Source organism: Podarcis tiliguerta (genome assembly GCF_965153285.1).
Source record: "Podarcis tiliguerta genome assembly, chromosome: 17".
Classification (NCBI taxonomy): domain Eukaryota; kingdom Metazoa; phylum Chordata; class Lepidosauria; order Squamata; family Lacertidae; genus Podarcis; species Podarcis tiliguerta.
The window spans coordinates 4206667-4227157 of record NC_139550.1 but is presented as its reverse complement, the minus strand read 5'-3'; the positions used below and the strand labels follow the sequence as shown (position 1 = coordinate 4227157).

General features: G+C 45.2%; 2 protein-coding genes across 3 annotated transcripts in view; one reads left to right on the top strand and one right to left on the bottom strand.

Moving 5' to 3' along the window:
- IDUA (alpha-L-iduronidase) overlaps positions 1 to 1407 on the top strand; it is a gene marked incomplete at its 5' end in the record, with an annotated part of 57857 nt that extends 56450 nt beyond the window's left edge. For both annotated transcript variants that reach the window (XM_083419969.1, XM_083419970.1), the window contains one exon: positions 150 to 1407. In XM_083419969.1, coding sequence (XP_083276095.1) covers positions 150 to 247 — 98 coding nt within the window. In that variant the 3' untranslated portion in view covers positions 248 to 1407. The remainder of the gene's footprint in view (positions 1 to 149) is intronic.
- Positions 1408 to 1991: 584 nt separating this feature from the next.
- LOC310667810 (purpurin) lies at positions 1992 to 12000 on the bottom strand. Its single transcript, XM_083420769.1, has 6 exons — positions 11911 to 12000; positions 8719 to 8839; positions 7470 to 7606; positions 5635 to 5747; positions 3744 to 3956; positions 1992 to 2215 (listed from the first exon to the last, which is right to left on the bottom strand). Exons 2-6 carry the CDS (start codon positions 8836 to 8838, stop codon positions 2205 to 2207), a joined length of 594 nt encoding a protein of 197 aa, XP_083276895.1. The 5' UTR covers position 8839; positions 11911 to 12000; the 3' UTR covers positions 1992 to 2204.
- Positions 12001 to 20491: the final 8491 nt, after the last annotated feature.

Here is a 20491-nt window from a genome sequence, read left to right as displayed (position 1 = left end):
TTATCTGAACATTTGGTTGCCGAGATAAACGATCTACTTTAAAAACACACACCAAAATATAGGCGTTTTGTCAATGTAGTTTCCCCCCCAGTCTTTCTCAGTATAACCAAGATGTTCAACTAACTATTTGTGTTGCACTTTCTCTACAGAAACAACAGTCACAGGGTTCTACAAAGTGCGAGCTGTGGATTACTGGGGCAGAGCGGGGCCGTTTTCTCTCCCGGTGTACTACAATGAAGCATCTTAAGAAAGGCCAGCACCTCAAAGGCAAGCCAGAACTTACAGAATTAGGCTTGCACTTTGTCAGGCTACAAGTCCTTAAAGCAGTGGTTCCTCATACTCTTTAAGAAATTTCCCCTTACGATGCTCAGAACAACTCGACTTCCAGGGCGTCAGAGGAGAAATGAGGAGAGCGACTGGAAGCCACTCCAGAGCACCAAAAGTTTCGTTTTCAAGAGATAATTTTGAAAAATAAAGTAGCACCCTAAGGCAGGCAACAGAACTGCCTCTCCCCACAATCCAAGGGACTCCAGCTGCTTATGTAAACACTTGTTCAAGCCCCTGCAGTAACTAATTTTGAGAGTCAAATGGATTAGAAAAAAAGAAAAGTGAATCGGCTGCAACAGGAGTTGGCAAACTACGGTCCGCAGGCCGGATCTGGCCCAATTGCCCTCTGGATCCAGCCCTTGAATGGTTCCATTCCCCCCCCCCCCAATTTTTTTCGGGTGCCATTTTTTTGCAACCCCCCCAAACTACATCTCCCAGCATGCCCCAAGGTTGCTCAGACCTCCATGACGCTGGCCAATCCGAAGCCTTAGCAACCTCAGGCCTCCCCTCCATTGGCCAGTTTCACGCAAGCCGGCAGCCAATGGTGACCCTTCCCAAGAGCTGCTGCGAGGAGGGAGGAGGAAGATGAGGAAGATTCTTCTGTGCTGCTTGGTGGTGGCACATTAGCAGCATGGTCATGGACACCCCGGGGTAGGGGCACCTCCTGGTGGGGTGGCTGTGGCCCCTCCATGCAAGCCAAGACCCAGCGCGGGCGGGGCGCCCCCTCTCCAGTCCAGCCCAGCCCGCTCCATCTGAACGTGGTAAGTGGAGGTATCTCAACCACTCTGTCTCCAAGGGAAGGAGACGCGAACCCGGTTCACCAGATTACGAGTCTATCGCTCTTAACCACACCACCACACTGGCTCTCACACTGGAAGAATAGCGTGCTGGGAAAAGTGCTCAGGAATGGGAAGATGCCAAGTGCCAATCTTTTGAAGAATTTGGTTTTAGAAGTAGATTTGTATTTTCTATGCTTGCGCAAAACAAAAAGTTGATTAAAGGTACTCATCTTGAGCTTGGATGCTACATGCAATTTTTGGAATCTCTCATTTGAATAAAGATCTGCTATATATTTCGGAAGGTTCTTTGTCTCTTTGTTTGTTCTGTGTAAGATTGGATACCTAACGTAGCATAACCAAATTTTGCATGACGGCTCCTAAGATCAGGGAGCAGGTTTTTTCCTCTACGCTTGCATAGTTTGGACACCATTTTGAATCCAGATGATGGAATGAAACTTTCAAAACTGCACTGAATTGTTTTAGTTTCTTAGCATTCTTGAGCAATGCTGGGCACTTTCCACTAGATTTAAGTAAATAATACATTGCATCTCTTTGACAAGGGAGAGTGTCCACGGCGGTTGCTGATATAGGTGTCCCCCCCCCCCATTGATGGGGCAGCATACCTGTGCCATTTTGTGGTCTTTTAGATGCGGCAGCCATTTTGTAACTGGTATCCACAGCACTTTTTTGAAATTCAAAGTACCCATTGCCCAGCTCTCCCAAAGTAGATGACTTGTTTTTGAGCTTAAAAAACTAAATAAAAGGAGGGCTTTCAATCTCTTTGTGTTTGGTAGGCGAAAGATGAAAGCCACAACGTTCCCGAATTGCTCACAAATGTCTCCACCCCCACACATTTGCCCATGTGAACACAACATGAGGAGGCAGTTTAAAAGATTACTTAAAAACATTTATTGACAAACATCAACACAGTTCTTTTGAGTTCAGACAAGCGAGGTGTGTAGCACCCAAGTGCCGTAAAATAAAAACAACAAGCCAACACTTAGATGTGTTTGAGGGAAAGCTCTAATCCAAACACTACATTGACGACTTCAAGATGCAGAGATCAGGCCTCTGCTCCAACTCTGAAGGAGTCTTGATTTAACAGGCCCCTGTAGAGACAAGCAAGAACAGCGCACATTAGATGTTGCATTGCCATAACCACGATGCAAACGAGAACATTTTGCATTGTTACATATTTCAAGGCATGGCTGAGCTCCAGTTTTATTTATTACCTCCCTCAGAAACCTCCATGCAGAAACCACTGACACATATACACACAAGTGCAATGGTGGAACAAATGCTTTTAACACACAAAACATCCAAGCAAAGCTGCTTTGAGAGAGAACAATTGCAAGTGAAGTGAGGGAGTGCGTAACTTTTCCCTAATAACTCTTCCTGCTCCAAGCGGAAAGTGGAAGCGAGTGGGCGAACACTTGCCTAGAGCCCCCCTTAATCTTGAAGCTGGTCTGGCTTCTCAACTTGTACATGTGTACAAATATTATTTTTTAGGGGTAGAGCCTGTCTCTGAGATTTTGCTTTGAAGCCTCTCCTCATCACTACGTAGCAAAGACTGAATTGAAATTCTGGTTTCAAAACTGCCACCTCCCAGCTATGGATCAATCTCAAAGTGGACAAGTTCCAGGACCAAGCTATGCAGACCATGCACTGGAGAAAAACTGGCCCAGCTGAGGAGCAAGCAGCAAGAGCTTTAGAAGGCCTTTGTGCAGAAGGGCTGGCCTTTGGGGTCACTTGACTGACCACTCAGGCAGGCTAGTGTTGCAGCCTAGATGCTGCCCCCAAAAGTCCTGAAGTAGCCATGTGTCCTACTGGACAGAGGGGCAATCCTAGTCCCAGTTAAAGGTTTGAAAAACCCTGAGAAGGAAGGAGGGGACTGGAAGTTACCCATCAACTGAGCCTCTGGATAGCACAATCAGCATGTGCACAGGTCCCTGCCTACCATGTTATGATGAGATGCGTTTTTATTTAAATTATAGTAATTATTTCAATATATAAAGAGGTTGACGCCAATTCAATGCAGATTTGTGCCTTGGTGATTCATTTCCTCTTTGTTGGCGATGCAAAACCCCAAGCGGGGCTTGCCACAGAAACATACTGCTGGCACATATTGGTGCCAGAACATACTGGTGCCCAAGGCAGCCTTCACAAAAGAATTCCCTCTTTTTTATATGCCTTACAGCAGACGTGGCTAACCTGTGGTCCTCCACTTTTACTGGGCCCCAACACCTATCAGCCCCAGCCTACATGGTCAGTGGTCAAGGATGATGGGAGTTGCAGTCCAATGGTGTCCAAAGCACCCCAGTTTAGCCCAGTCCTACCTTACTCAGATGTCAAGGAGATATAGAACTACGCAAGTTTTAGAGGACATCTGAAGGCAGCCCAGAGTGGCTAGAGAATTTTTATCCTGCCAGAGACAACACCCATGTGAGCTTTTTGTAGATCAGCCAAGAGGGTCATGTGTCACTCCTTTAGGTCGTCTGGTCCCATGACCAGATATTCTTGTAAGTTGGCTGTCCACATGACTGTTTCACAGATGGTACAGAACAACCCAAGCAACCTTGAACCTTCCCTCGTTCAAGAAAGGAGCAAAATAGTGTGTGTGTGTGTGTTTCTACATACCTGACTGTAGCACAGGCTGGAACTGGCCAGACATGCAGATTTCTTCCTGCTTCTGGCGCACAATGCGCTGAATGGCTGGGGGGAGACCACGAGGGTTGCGAGAGAAAATAAGGGAGTAGCCGTCATCGCAGGAGCCGTCCTCTTTCAGACTGCGGCAGGCATAGGTGATGGCATAGTTGTCGTAGTCTGTGTCAATCACCCAGTAGTTGTCACCTGAAACCATAACAGTGGCATGTTGTCACCTGAAGCCGCACCAAAGTATTCTGCAGCCAGGGCTGGCTTCAGGCATAATTCCCTCCCACCCCAACCCTGAGTGATGGAAGAATGAAAGCGGGCATCTGTGTGCAATGCCGATGTTGACTATCTGAGCTTGGCTGCATCTTGTTGTTACTGCATAAGTAGCAGCTCTGCCAGTTCAGAACTGTTACGGCTTCCTCCTGGCAGATGGAGAAAGCTACAAAGGTTTGAGGTTAAACTCTGTAGGAAAGGAGAATCAGTGGATCAGAGTTCCCCTTTGGTTTTATCTCTTGCTACAATTGCTCTACGAGTCTTCTCTAACACTTGGGAGGGGGAGAAGAAAGGAATGTTAGCTCCCAGAAGAGAAAATAAGATACAAAGCAGAGATTTGAGCAGAGCTGGTTGAATTTGTTCGGATTTTAAGAATGTGTTTCTTAGTAGAATCAGAATAGAATCATAGTTGTAATAGACCACAAGGACCATCGAGTTCAACCCCCTGCCAAGCAGGAAACACCATCAGAGCACTCTTGACATATGGTTGTCAAGCCTCTGCTTAAAGACCTCCAAAGAAGGAGACTCCACCACACTCCTTGGCAGCAAATTCCACTGTCGAACAGCTCTTACTGTCAGGAAGTTCTTCCTAATGTTTAGGTGGAATCTTCTTTCTTGTAGTTTGGATCCATTGCTCCGTGTCTGCTTCTCTGGAGCAGCAGAAAACAACCTTTCTACCTCCTCTATATGACATCCTTTTATATATTTGAACATGGCTGTCATATCACCCCTTAACCTCCTCTTCTCCAGGCTAAACATGCCCTAAACATAGTGTGTCTGCTCATTGGGAATTTACAAAGCAAAAGCTTTTTTGAGGACTATAGTCAGGGCTTTATTTCAGCTGGAACTCACCAGAACTCAGTTCCGGCACCTTTCAGGTGGGCTCCATTGCCATTGAAAGAGAACGAGGGAGGTGTTCATGGTGAGTTCTGGCACCTCTTTTTCTAGAAAAATAGCACTGACTATAGTCAAAGGGTGGGATATAAATCTGAGGGGTGGGATTCAATTAATGAGTCCTGTCAGCAAATTGGATTTGGTAGAAATAACCCCTGGAACAAACAGCATTCTGATAGGAGAAGGGGGAGGGCGGGTATTCTGTCTGGCAAGCCAAAATGCTTGTGTTGGTGGAACAGTCAACTTGGCGCAATGTTGAATTCCTCCCAGTATAAATAAAAAAAGTGGGATACAGGTCAGTATAAGAAAGAGAGAGCTGAGGCAACAGCTCCTCTTTGCTCTGGTGAGTATGAAAGGTATGTTGTGGGCTCCTCCCAGGTGACCTGAAATTCAGGGCTTTCCCACATAGCCCCATTGCTGAGTTCTATTCTTAATGTGTGTTTTAATTGTGTCCTTGATTTCCCCCCATAACTGTTCATTTTGTTCTTATTACAAGCCACTCTGAATATTTTACATTGAGGTGAGACATATTTCAATAAAGAAAGAAATCTAAGCGGTGAAGGAAGGGCTTCCACACTGCTAAGATAACGTCAAAAGGGGCCACAGACATACACCCGCCTCATTTGGGATACAGAATGAGGCACAACTCTTTGACACCCCCCTTTTCCCCACATCCTCACCCACGAGCAACAAGGGATATCTTGCTCACCTCCGCTTGACAAATAGCTTGCCAGGCCTTGATAATTCATGAACATTTTAGCTGGAGTGGTGGGGTCAGGCACCGAGTATTGGGCGGCCATGTCAGCGCAGATCACCCAGAACCTGAAAGAGGAAGACAGGAAGAGGAATTCTCGTTAATCGGAGCCGGCTCTAACTTTAGGCAGAGTGAGGCAGCTGCCTCAGGCAGCAGATCCTAGAGAGGTTGTGGGAGCCAAATCAGGTCTCTCAACTGCTCCTTTTTGTTGGAGGCCAGAGCTCTGTGTGCCTGCAAAGCTACTTTGCTGCCCTCAAGAGTGGTGGTGTGAAAAAGACTCTATGAATTGAAAGTGGAGACGCTATATGTACTTTTCTTTCTTGTTCGTCTGTCTGTTTTTTACACAAGACAATCTTTAATAAAAACTAATTTTTAAAAAGGAGAGTGGTGGTGCACGCTGTCTCATTGCCAGTATTGAAATAGGATTCATCTGCTTCTGAACATGACACCCAGACCAGTATCCTGCTCAGCTCTCATCTGATTCTGCATTGCTATCCTAACCCTACAGGCCTCTTCCTGCCCACCATTCCTGTACCCTACTTGCCTTCATGTGCATTCCAATCCTACTTGCTTGCAGTGGTGTAGCGTGGGTTGTCAGCACCCGGGGCAAGGCAAGTAATTTGCGCCCCCTAACCCGGGGCAAGGCAAGTAATTTGTGCCCCCCCCCCGCTGCACTGTCCCTCCCCCAGATAGTCCCTCGCTCTCTCTCCGCACCGCACCGCACGCCTGGCACCCTCCCCTCCACAGTGGGCGGCGACCCGGGGCAAGGCAAGTAATTTGTGCCCCCCCGCTGCACTGTCCCTCCCCCAGATAGTCCCTCGCTCTCTCTCCGCACCGCACGCCTGGCACCCTCCCCTCCACAGTGGGCGGTGACCCGGCGGCTCGGATCGGATTCGCACAGCCAGCACGGCAGTGAGAGAGAGTGAGTGAGCCAGGTAGGGGCAGAGAGCTGCGAGTGCGAGCGCCCCCCCCAGATGTTGCGCCCGGTGTGGCCGGCCCCCCTGAACCCCCCCCCCCCGCTATGCCACTGCTTGCTTGGTCTACTCTTACAACAGAGACGGGGAAATCTATGGACATCCAGATGTGGTTCAACTTCAACTTTCAGTAGCCTTAACGCTTGACCATGTTGACTAGGGCTGATCGGAGTTGGGAGTCCAACATCTAGAAGACCACAGATTCCTCCACCCCTGCCTTGCGTAACCATCTTTTGCCTCTCATAATCTGAATCCAATTTACCCCATCAACAAAATGCTGGCCTAGTGTATGTCTTCCTGTCTTCTATCACTGTGTGACTTTTCAGAAGCCCATCTTTCGTTGGCCGTGTAAGGACTTAAATCCTTCCCTTGAGAGGCCCACATCCTGAAATGTGGCCATTCGAGAATCATGTAGACCACACAATGACATTTGGTCCATCGCGCGGCAAAATCAAAGCAAGATTATGAAGCATTGACCTTATAGGCTCTCTGATTATGTAGCAAATCAGATTTGGGTATGTGATAACATCACCAGTCTAACCAGAGGAAGGACAGTGTTTCTTGCACTATCTATGAATGGATGAACATTTTTACCCCAATTTGCAGGTCCCCATACTCAACAGCTGGTGGAATTGGAGCTTACATTTTGCGGGGGGTGGGGATTCTTTTGCAAAGGCACCTTCCCCCCACTTTGACTCAGCCCTACAACCTAGTAGTTGCCACAACACATCTTGATCACAGGAACAGAATACGATGTCATAGGAGCAGGTGATCAGGAATACAAGGAAGCCTACTTGAGGTCACCCCGTGACTTACCCGAAAAGCTTCACTCTGCCTTTGGAAGATGCAATCATAGTGCCGTCCTCCTCAATGGTATATTCAGCTGAGATGTTATCTTGTAGAAACAGGCCTTCTGGGTCTTTCTTGGCCAGTGCATACCATTTACCTGCATACTAAAATGCAAAGGACATTGAAAGTTACCAGGAAGGACAGTGACCACATGGCACCAGGCTAAAGTATTAATTGAAGCTGAGTTACCAGGCATTGCCTGAAAGTTCAAAGCAAGCAGACTTCTATAATCCAAATCCAAATTTCAAACAATTAAGCATTGGTTCATGTATAAAGCCTAATTCTGGAGCCCTTCCAAGTAACTCATGTGGCAACATCTGAAGACCAAGGCTCAGTTTATCAGCAGGATCTGCACCGCTTGAGGCTGCAGGTGGGAGACATCACTGGCCCTGCCTGTGTAGTCACCTTTCTGCATATGTTACCCCCAATGACATTGAAACATCTCCAATATCTTTGCATGCCAGTGGCAGGTGTACTAACCCTAACATGACAAGTAGAGGGAAGCATGTTCGGAAGCAGAGACCGAAGCCCAAAAATTGAGAAACACTCAAGGACAGCTAGCAAATTGGAAAGGACGTTTCAGAAACTTAATTGTCATTCCCATCACATTTATACTGTTGTGAGTTTGGTGTGTATGCATTAAACTAAGCACCAGATTCTTCTATCCCTGGATCCAGCAAGTGTGAAAAGCTAATCAAACCTTCAAATTCCAGGAAACAGGCAGACTAGCTTCCTGGTGAGGTATAAAGAGACCAAAGGAAGGGGCTCTGTGCAAGACAGTACAGCAAATGGGTGGGGCCCCAGCCTCAACTCTCAGTGAAGAGAAATAAAGCAAGAGTTTAGAGTTGAAATTTGGCTGCTTGTGAGTTAGAAGCTGGAAGCAAAATCAGCCAGTTCGAAAGCCAGAGAGGCAAAGCATGATGTTTGATGTTTGTTTGAATCCAAGGTTGTGACTATGAGAGAAACAAGACCCTTATGGGGTGTTGATACAGTGAACCCCTCCACTGTAGGCTCAAGTTGTATATATATCTGTAAATAAACCATATATCATAAAAGCACCACAGTCTCCACAGTGCCTCATTTCCAAAAAGAAACATGAACCATGGGAATCTTCCACCGCTTGGAGATTGGGGTGGCTTGCAACAACACCTTTGCAAATGAACTGCATTACACGAGCTCACTGTCACCCTTTATGTTAGAAAGTATTCATAGTTACCCTCTTGGGGTCAAAGTCTTCCTTCACAGAGAAAGATTCCACTGCACACGAAGGCTGCGCCGAGGAATAATCGATAATGGAGATGATCGTCACCAGGAATGTGTACTGAGCGTATTTCATTCTGTGGAGCAACACAGTTTGTTCAGCACCGATTAGAAACTTGCTCAGGGAGGCGCTGAATTTTGGTGCCACACAGGGGTCACTGAAATTTGAGATCCCAAGGTCTGCCACTATTGGCTGTGGGTTCAAGGGTGGCACTGGAGACATCCAAATCCTAGGAAATGCATTTAACTAAGGGTTCTTGGTACACTGTGAGTTCTATCTGCAGTGAGGTCTTATGCCAATAGCGAATTCGTTTCCCAAAGTGCCAAAACGGCACCATCCTTTCCCAGCAGAGAAGTATAAGCAAGCTCAGGGGAACTTCAGGGATCTCAGAAATCCAAAAATACTTAGGGGCAAAAAAATTACAAGGGGATAACAACACAAATCGCTGCCATCTACAATGAGAGAAGCTAAATTACAGAGACTGACTCATCTGCATTTATTTAGCAGAGATGTTTGTTTGAATGTATCAAGCAACCGGATAACTGTCTCACAAGTAATGACTGTTTACTTTATCGCCTTACACATCATTTATAGTTTGCAAATATTCTGCTGCAAATGTCTCTTGTGCTCCCTTTGCCTTGTTGATTTAAGTATGCTTTCCAGTTACTTTCCTTGAAACTTGACATTTCTGAAACCCTTGAAGCGCAATTTCATCCATGTTTACTCCAAAGAAAGCTCCATTGGGTTAAATGGACCATAGGTTTACTGCCTTGATGTATGTCCTCATTGCTGGTCAGTATCCAGAACCCCAGTCCAGCGACTACTGTGTGCAAGTTGTTACTGAGATCTAGTTCTAAGGTGGTCAAGCTGTATCTAGCCTGTCCCATTTCAGTCTGCAGGTGGGGACTTATATGATAGAATGCTCCTCCATAGGAAATCCAGCCAGATGGGGGAATCCAGCCAGATGGGCAGGGTATAAATAATAAAATTATTATTATTATTAATGTCCCTGCTTCGTCTTAACGAAACTGAGTCCTAGGCATGCTCTTCCCCCTCTAGCCTCTCATTCCGGATCCCTCCTAACCAAATGAAGGCTGTGCCAAGGGGGTCGGCTCCATATCTGGGCTTGTCTGGTGCATTGCTCAGCAATGTGCAGGACCCTCCTTGAGTGGGGAGCCAGAGGGGGAGGAGAGCCAGCAGGACTGGGACTGTCTGCACAAACACTGTGACTCTCAGCTTCTAATCTTTCCTGGAGGGCCCTCCTTCTCCTGAACGCCCTTGATCACTCAAATCTCCTGCTTCTATCAGCTCCCAGCTCATCCCTTCGGCTTACTGCTCTTCAACGTCTCACCACCAGAATCCAGGCTCTAAGGTGTCCTCCTGGGAGGGGGTTGTCTTGGGAGGCAGGCTCCCAGAAGTCTTCTTCATCCAGCCAGTCGGAGCCCTTCTTGGAGGGCTCTTGGGCTGCCGGCTCCCACCACTCCCCCTCATCCAGCTGGTCTCTGACAAGGCCTGGCTGTGCATTTTCCATCTGTTGCGTCCAGGAAGTTTCCCTAATCCTACAAGGTGATCTGCCTGCAGTAGTCTGCTACGTGTGTCCATCTCCTTGCCTTGAGCGTTAACAGGCAAGGCAGCTGCCACATGGTTGATCAAGCTGTGAGTATTAAACAGGAGAGGGAGGTCAAGCTAACCTAAAGTTGAGAGGAATCAGATTTCCAGAATCCAAACCATAAGCAATGAAGCACTAGGTTGGGTGTAACATCCAATTCTATCCCCTAGAAACCTTCCAAAGGATTTGGAACAAAATGACAAAAAGGATTTGGAACAGAATTGGACAAAACGACAGGAAGGATCCGAAACCTGAGGGACCAGAGATTTACAGAAGATTGGAAGAAGTATGTGAATTATTTGAAGAGCAACTGTAATCAACAAAATTATGAACCAAATTATGCTAGTAGGACTACAAGAAGTTTTGTAAGGAGAAAGAGATATTGGTTATGAGTTTGAAATGTAATAGGGAAGATAAGAAATGCATACTGAGAGATTAGATTGGAAAATTTTCAGACAGGATTGATGGAAGTCAAAAATTTGAATAAGATGTAAAAGTATGTTTAATTACTGTTGAAAATGATATGTAAAAAAAAAACTAATAAAAAATTATATATATATATATATATATATATATATATATATGAAACTTTCCAAAGGATTGATGTGGCATTGCTGAGGGTTAGTAAAGGGAGAGAGGTAAAGGACCCGTGGACGGTTAAGTCCAGTCAAAGGCAGCTATGGGGTTATGGCGCTCATCTTGTTTTCAGGCTGAGGGAGCCGGCATTTGTCCACAGACAGCTTTCCGGGTCATGTGGCCAGCAGGACTAAACCACTTCTGGCGCGACAGGACACCGCGACGAGTGCCAGAGCGCACGGAAACGCCATTTACCTTCCTGCCACAGTGATGCCTATTTATCTACTTGCACTGGCATGCTTTTGAACTGCTAGGTTGGCAGGAGCTGGGACAGAGCAACGGGAGCTCACCCCATCACAGGGATTCAAACCGCCGACCTTCTGATTGGGAAGCCCAAGAAGCTCAGTGTTTTAGACCACAGCACTATCTGCGTCCCTTGAGGGTTAGTGCACCTAGTCAGCAGACTCAAATGCTGAAGCTTTCTTGGACTCCAACGTGTCAGGATAAAGTTGAAGTAACCGGAATCCCATTACTGGCCTAACTATGTACAGTAATTGCCGTTCTTCAGGTGCTACTGTTAGCAATCTGGAAACAGCCACTTTGCAGTGACCCCCTCATACTCCTCCAGACAACACATGTATCAGGCCGAACTTGTTAAACCAAAGGGTGGACATCTTTGAGCCAACACCTTGCCATGAAATTCAGGTATCTGATGTGCACCGCAGTCCAAACCTTATGGAAGCCCATCAAAAGCATCTTACACCATCTATGTAGTGGATCACACCACTTTACATGGAAGCTGGGCTTCCCCACCAGAGATTGCATTAAAAACTGGCCAAAGGCAGTGAAAAACTAATTATCTATGTAAATAATGAATGCATCTCAGTAGATGGAATAAGAAGACACCTCAACGAACCAGGAATAAAATGATACAAAATGGCTACAGCTATTGAAAGACCTACCTGATGGATTGTTGAGTCTTCTTGAACTTATTCCAAGCAATTTGTTCTTGTTGCTCTGAAGGGGCCTGACTATGGATAGCGCTGTGCTGGCTGCCTTTAAATAAGGTGTTTGGAAAGGCGCTAATTGGCTCTTTGTCTCCTGGACCTGAGTAAGATGCTTAAAGATGGATAATCCATTATGTAAACAACTTCACTAGTAATCCCCACACTGGACCCTCAGCTGTTACCACACACACATTGCTTTTACCTAATCCAAGAAAGCATCCCAACCGATGAGCCCAAATAGCAGCAGCACCTCTTCCATGTCCAGCCCTCTGTCTCCTCTGAAGCACATGGCCTGCTAAATTGGAAACTCATGCATCCTTTCCTCCAGAGATCTCAAATATAGATATCTAAATAAAGACAACTATATATATCTAGGGATGCCACCTTTGTTCTGGCAAAATACGGGACAGGGCAGTTGGGGGGGGGGGGATATCAGTTTTGTGCTTCAAAAGCAATCCATTACAATCTATTACAGCCTAACGGGTTGGACCCTCTCGAATTTGTCACATGCAGAGACATGAATTTTTTAAATCTGTCTGTGCTTGGCCACCCAGAGCTTAAATGCATGACCTTTCACACACCTTTTCAAACACATGAATCTGGATAGCATCCCTGACTTGGCAGAGAGAGAGAGAGAGAGAGAGAGAGAGAGAGAGAGAGAGAGAGGGAGAGAGAGAGAGAACCTGAAACACAAGACAAAACAGTATCAATACAGGATGTAGCATTTTGCACTGAAATAAGGGACAACCCTGTATTATACAGGACAAGTGGCAACCCTACTCTACCTGAAGTCTCCAGATGTATTTCTGTCCAGGCCCAGAACTTCAGCAAAGAAACACTGAATGCCTCCCCTTTAGATCATTCTTTATAACTTGTTGGCTGAAACCAAGAAGATTTTAAAACTTACATATATTTTGCATGCACACAACTCAGTGAGGGCTCCATCCCCGAGTGACAGAATTTAAATTCTAAGGACCTCAGAGCAGGGGGGCTATCTATATTTATTTATTTATTTAATCAATCAATTAATTTGTATACCATCCTTCATCCGTACATCTCAGGGTGGTTCACAACATAAAAAAATACAAGGTAAAATCTAAAAATCTTCATTGCAAAGCACCAAAAACTTGGAGGTTACCATGTTCTTGTTTAATCCAGTAGTTTACTATTTCTAGTATAATTATTTTGAAAGCCTATTAACAGAAACACAGATTAAGACCAAAATAGTCTAACTAAGCAGCGGAGTACTAGTTCATGAGAATTCTGCGTAAGATATTTGGCCAAGTTCAACAATCCTCATTTCTTTGGCTGAGCTCATCTGCTTGCATGCATTGTACTCAAATAATATATACACACATCAGTGGTCTGTGTCACAAAGGGTTGGGGTTTTTTTTGCCGTTGACTGCCTCCTTGGCAGTTGTATTGGGATGGGTATCAAGCAGCAAGTAAACTGTTTGAATGGGCACTGATCCTTACCCTCAGTGCTGTGCCAACCCCTGATTACTTTGCTCTAATCGATAAAGTTGTGGCCTGTTTTTTAATACCCACACACAAATGTATATGCACACAACAAACTTACATTTGTTTTATACTAGTGTACCGTATTTTTTGCTCTATAAGACTCACTTTTTCCCTCCTAAAAAGTCAGAGGAAATGTGTGTGCGTCTTATGGAGCGAATGCAGGCTGCGCAGCTATCCCAGAAGCCAGAACAGCAAGAGGGATCGCTGCTTTCACTGCGAAGCGGTCCTTCTTGCTGTTCTGGCTTCTGAGATTCAGAATATTTTTTTTCTTGTTTTCCTCCTCCAAAAACTAGGTGCGTCTTCTGGTCTGGTACGTCTTATAGAGCGAAAAATACGGTATCTGTTGTGGTTTACCCAAACAACTCTGGAAACTGTAGATGCAGTTTTTTCTTATAACAATTGTATTAAAGTTCCCTAGCCCCCTCGCAGAATTAGAGCTCCCCGTGCAGATATGCCCCATAGAGTAGACCACTCTGTCTTATTCCCCTCAGGGACGGAACAATGCCTTTCTGGAAGTTTCCCCTTCCAACCGGAATGCAGAGAAATGGCCTTCAGGAACCACTTTTTACCGGTTTCAAAGGAAGCTCAACATCTGTCTCCGAGGGCTAATCCACAAGCCACTAGATTGTCATTAAAAGGTCGCGGCTTGTACCAGACTTTGGAGATCAGCAACGACCCTGGGTGGAAACTCACTCCGCTGCCTCACCCATCCCAGACACAGTATCAAGATAAGCTCTCTTAGTTCAAGCACAGCGCATTACATAAGGCCTCGCCACACTCACGAACGCTCGCTCTTCTTGACCCTTCAGTCAACTCTGAATGGTGGTGATCCTCTTGGCATTTCCTTTAGTGACAATATTCAGCCTTCGAGTTACTTTTCGTGAGGCCAGACCATGACCTCTTCAATCCTAGACTCCGAATTTGGCAACATATTTACAGCAAGGATCCACATTAGGGGTTGAACAAGGGCTGAAAGGTCATGGGGTGGGATGGAAGGATCTGTCCATTTCTGTCTTCTCGGTTTCTCAGTTTCCCCACACTTAAATTCAGTTATCCGGAGCCCCTGCTGCTCTTCTCCCTTGCTCTCTCTGCCTGTTCATCTGCCTTTTCTGAGTGTACAGTGACAAGAGGGATGAGTTGCAGAAGAATCTTGAACATGCCTTGTATGCGCCCTTTGGACTGTTTTAGATTTTGATTTATGTGGAAATTGTTTCCTGTCTGGTTGTGTATTTTTTTGATGTGGTTTGTTTATTGTTCATGACTTTTGTAATTATGTAAATCTTGTCATGCTGTAAGCCGCCCTGAGCATTGTTTTTTTAACTGTGGGATGGCGGCATACAAATAAAAAATGATGAAATGAGGATAAATACTCCTGCAGTAAATCTTTTTCTACACAGCATGGCTGCACACTTTTGAGAGGCCTGTGTAGGTAACATGAATGGGTCACGAAATGCAAGGGTACATATCATCACGTTCCTTACTGCAGAAAGTTTGATATTCTGAGGAAGTAAGCCTATTGCACAGGACGCGGGTGGCGCTGTGGGTTAAACCACAGAGCCTAGGATTTGCCGATCAGAAGGTTGGCGGTTCAAAGCCCCGCAAGGGGGTGAGCTCCCGTTGCTCAGTCCCTGCTCCTGCCCACCTAGCAGTTCGAAAGCACGTCAAAGTGCAAGTAGATAAATAGGTACCGCTCTGGCGGGAAGGTAAACGGTGTTTCCGTGTGCTGCTTTGATTCGCCAGAAGTGGCTTAGTCATGCTGGCCACATGACCCGGAAGCTGTACGCCGGCTCCCTCGGCCAATAAATCGAGATGAGCTCTGCAACCCCAGAGTCGGCCATGACTGGACCTAATGGTCAGGGGTCCTTTTACCTTAAGCCTATTGCACAAGATCTCACAGGCAATGGAGATTTCACAAGCTGATTTTGTTGGCGGTATGTGATTGGATCCCACCCCAAAATAGAAGCAGCCACAGCTTCACAAACACAGTGACTCTTTGGGTTCACACATTCAACCCAGAAAGCATCTAACATTCAACCCAGAAAGCATTCCACCTAAACATTAGGAAGAACTTCCTGACAGTAAGAGCTGTTCGACAGTGGAATTTGCTGCCAAGGAGTGTGGTGGAGTCTCCTTCTTTGGAGGTCTTTAAGCAGAGGCTTGACAACCATATTGTCAGGAGTGGTCTGATGGTGGTTCCTGCTTGGCAGGGGGTTGGACTCAATGGCCCTTGTGGTCTCTTCCAACTCTATGATTCTATGATTCTATGATCTCTCGATTAAGCTCATGGCATGACCGCTCCTTCCGGGCCATGTGTCTTTACAGAGCTCCATGAGTTGTCAGCCTGCTATGGGTTAGCTAAGCTTGCTTCTGTCTTTATTGAGGCTGGATTTAAAAAGCTAAGGAGTGAAACTGTCAAAGGCTAAATAATTCCATTCCCAGCACGTGTCGCCGGAGAGAGGATGCCCTTGGCCAGATGTCTACTTGCGCTAATGAATGCCACTTCAGACACAGTTCACAGAGAGTCTAGACCAGAGAAGCTGACAGGGCTACCACAGGACAAATGTATTTTGAAGCAGAAGGTTTGATTTAAGGAGCAGCCATTGTCCAAAACTGACATGTAGCATGTTGTTGTTGTTTAGTTGTTTAGTCGTGTCCGCCTCTTCGTGACCCCCTGGACCAGAGCACGCCAGGCACTTCTGTCTTCCACTGCCTCCCGCAGTTTGGTCAAACTCATGCTGGTAGCTTCGAGAACACTATCCAACCATCTCGTCCTCTGTCGTCCCCTTCTCCTTGTGCCCTCCATCTTTCCCAACATCAGGGTCTTTCCCAACATCAGAGAGCCAGTGTGGTGTAGTGGTTAAGAGCGGTAGTCACGTAATCTGGGTAACTGGGTTCGCGTCTCCGCTCCTCCACATGCAGCTGCTGGGTGACCTTGGGCCAGTCACAGTCTCTCGGCCCCACTCACCTCACAGAGTGTTTGTTGTGGGGGAGGAAGGGAAAGGAGAATGTTAGCCGCTTTGAGACTCCTTAAAGGGAGTGAAAGGCGGGATATCAAATCCAAACTCTTCTTCTTCTTCTTCTTCTTTTCCAGGGAGTCTTCTCTTTGGGTCCCTTTGCCTTTACCTTTACCCCAATTTACAACTAGTACTTCTCAGTGCTCTCACTGTACTTGTAAGTGAGAGGTTGTTTTCAAATTTGTCAAATTCTTTTTGTTTATGACTTGCATTCATGTACTTAAATTGTGGTGTTGATATAACATATTAAGCAATGTTTGCCACTCCACTTGCAATAGAAACTAACCACTGTGAATGGGTTACAATATATCCAGTGCTTTTTTTCTGGGGGTACGCAGGGGTACGCATACCAGTAAACATTTTGTGAATCTAAGTTGGCCTCATTGAGGGGCAGTATTTCAATATGAGTAGGAAAATAAGTGTACCCCTAAAAAAGCACTGGATATATTTCTCCATACTTCCATGTACAGTAGTACTTCGGGTCACAAACACCTCAGGTTACAAACACTTCGAGTTACAAACTCCGCTAACCCGGAAGTAGTACCTCGGGTTGAGAACTTTGCCCCAGGATGAGAATGGAAATTACGCAGCGGTGGCGTGGTGGTGGCAGTGGGAGGCCCCATTAGTGAAAGTGTGCCTCAGGTTAAGAAAGATTTTGGGTTAAGAACAGACCTCCAGAACGAATTAAGTTTGTAACCTGAGGTATCACTGTACAGTTTAAAGTAAAATCATATGCCTGTCTTGCTTTCATACCTATAAGGGTTCCCAAATGACTCTCTTCCATGTTGTTGTTGTTTAGTCGTTTAGTCGTGTCCGCCTCTTCGTGACCCCCTGGACCAGAGCACGCCAGGCACTCCTGTCTTTCACTGCCTCCCGCAGTTTGGTCAAACTCATGCTGGTAGCTTCGAGAACACTGTCCAGCCATCTCGTCCTCTGTCGTCCCCTTCTCCTTGTGCCCTCCATCTTTCCCAACATCAGGGTCTTCTCCAGGGAGTCTTCTCTTCTCATGAGGTGGCCAAAGTCTTGGAGCCTCAGCTTCAGGATCTGTCCTTCCAGTGAGCACTCAGGGCTGATTTCCTTCAGAATGGAGAGGTTTGATCTTCTTGCAGTCCATGGGACTCTCAAGAGTCTCCTCCAGCACCTCCAGCACTCTCTTCCATAGAGCCCCCCAAATCCCAGGGCCACCATGAGGGTGGGGGAATGCATCTTGTTTCTACCTCATGTGTGTGTGAATACATGCTGGGGCGTCTTTACCCGGGGGTGCAAGGGGTGCGGGGTACCTGGGCGCCAAATTCTGGGAGACTCCAGGCGCCCGCCGCTGAAACTGCCTAAGCTCTTAACTATCTACCTGTTTTGAAAAAAATTAATTATTTTGATCAAGCTAGAAAACAGTATACCTACTGTTTTACTAAAGGACTTTCGGCTTTGTGCGCTCATTTACCAAAGACACGCCGTGCCAGCAGCGGTGCTTGTCATTCACAACGGTGCCATGCATGCGAAATTTGGGGGCTAAACTATATTTGGGGGCGATGGGCAGATTTTTGCACCCCAGCGGCACATATGCTAAAGACAGCGCTGAATACATGCCTATGTACACTACAGCATCATGACACATTTTGTCATTTTTCATACTGGAGCTGGTGAGATGCATTTAGAAATGTGCACCTTCTTTACAATCTGTTCAGCACTTCAGGGTACAACATATTAAATACTCAGCACAGGTTTAAACTATTGATTATTTGTTTCATAAAATTTATACACCACTTGGTTGTTGTTGTTGTTGGTTTTAAGCCCTCAAAGTGGTTTCCAAAAAAGACAAAACCATAAAATCAGGAAAAATGTAGAGCGATAATATAGAGCAATCGTGTTTTTCTGCTACCTCTTTAAACAAAGGTCTGAACACTGTCTTTGCTGTAATTCAGAATGGACAAGGAAGTCTCTCTCTCTCTCTCTCTCTCTCTCTCTCTCTCTCACACACACACTCATAAGCACCCCCAGTGTCGCCAAGATTATGGCTGTTATTACAATACACAGGTCACAATTCCCTGATCAACATATACATAGCGTATTGCTGCCTGGAGCACCTCCCCAGTGTGCTACAAGGTCATTTTGACAGACACAGCAGCTTCTTGGACCAGTCATTGTACTACGGTGCCATCCAATGGCCAGATCAAGAAATGAAATACTGTGAACAAGACACTATTCTTATTCTGGGTGCAATGTATGAGAATCACTCCTAAACGGTTGATGGGCTATATAGAACTGATAGAAAGGACTGACAGAATCCGAGACCAGGGAAAAGAGACGGTGGAAGAAGATTGGGGAATTTTTTTTTAAAAAAAATTAAAAATCTATTTAGAGAAATATTGTAAAATTAATGAATGTTGGGAAATGTTGGAATGAAATTACATGACTTTAGTAGAAACATTATAAGGAGTTAAGTATAAATAAATTTTAAGGTTTTGATGGTAAGATAATGTTAAAATAAATTAAGATAATTAAATGACAGAAAGCAGTGAAAGAGGGAAAGGATTTGCTGATATAGTTAATAACTGGAATACAAAAAAGGGAGGTGTGAGGAGGTCGAGGAAATAAGTTAATGAAAGATAAGGATAAATATTAGATGTGTTTTAAATTGTTTTTTTTGTGTGTGTGTGTGTGTGTTTTGATGTATTGTGTTTTTTGTTCTCTTTTTATGTATTTTTTATTTCTTTTCTCTCTTTTTTTTTCTCTTGTGCTTTTTTCCCTGTAACTTTTAAACTTCTAATAAATTTTTTTTTTTTTTTAAAAAAGAGAATCATTCCTAAGCAAGAAGTTTCACCTACGAGCCTTTAAACCTCTCTTTCTGTGCACATGTATGAATATGAATATGGGATGGGTTGCACAGGAGCATGATTTTAAATTGATTGTGCATGCTATCTAATGGAGATTTTGCAATTCCATAACTTCACCTTTTGAACTTGGATGTACCTCCCACCCTAATGAACAGTTGCAACTGTCCCAAGTGGCCCAGGTGAGAGCCTGCATGGGCTGGAGAGTGTTGGGTGGAAGGTGCTTAATTTTTTTCTGAAGCCACAAGCATGGATTTGAAGAAGTCCTAAGGAACTGGGAATATGGCTTCCAAAAAATGCATCCATATTCTTTGGTTGCTTATCCAAAGTGCATCAAACTTCTAGGCCAGAAATGACTTGAAACATTTTGGTGCTTTGGGCAGCAAATCCAAATTAGTGCCCCCACTAGAAGCCGGTGAGAATATAATAATAAACTAAAAAACTGTCAGTTAGCATTTTTATGCTCCCCAAATATGTTAGCCTGATGTGAGCCACTTCACCTCCGTCTAATGGCAAGGCTGGGTGCTTAGCCAATAGGAAAAATACAAGGTTGTCTCTAATGCATTTCCTACTCAGAGTAGACCCATTGAGATTAATAGACATAATTAACTTAGGCTGCTCACTATTTAAGTAAGCCTATTCTGAGTAAAACCTAGTTGGAGACAACCCATTATGTCCAACAAATATTTCCTCTTGTTGACAATCTGTACCAGTCTGTTTATGGAATATATATACCTTATTTGATTTCAGGTTTTCTACATGTCCCTTCTGAGAGCAGGAATAATAAGATATTCACCTGGTTAGCTAAGGATTAGAACGGAGCAGTGTGTGTTTAATTAGGTTTTGGAGAGCTTATTTGACTCTTAAGGACCACTACCAGGGGAGAAAAAATACCACATACATACACAACTTTGAAAACGAGGAAGAGAATAAGGGCAGTGCGTTGCAGAAAGCTGTTCCTTCTAAATATGAAAATATAATAACTGATCTCACATCTGCGAAGAGGGGGCTGGGAATTATTTGCGGCTTTGGGGCAGGTCATCTAATCTGTTTGCTTGAGAAGATCTGCCCTTCCACATACTCAGCTTGTCGGTGGATAATTACCCCTCACAGATCATTCTCTCCATGCTTTACACTGAGACAATTGTTGTGAAAGGGTCACACCCAGAA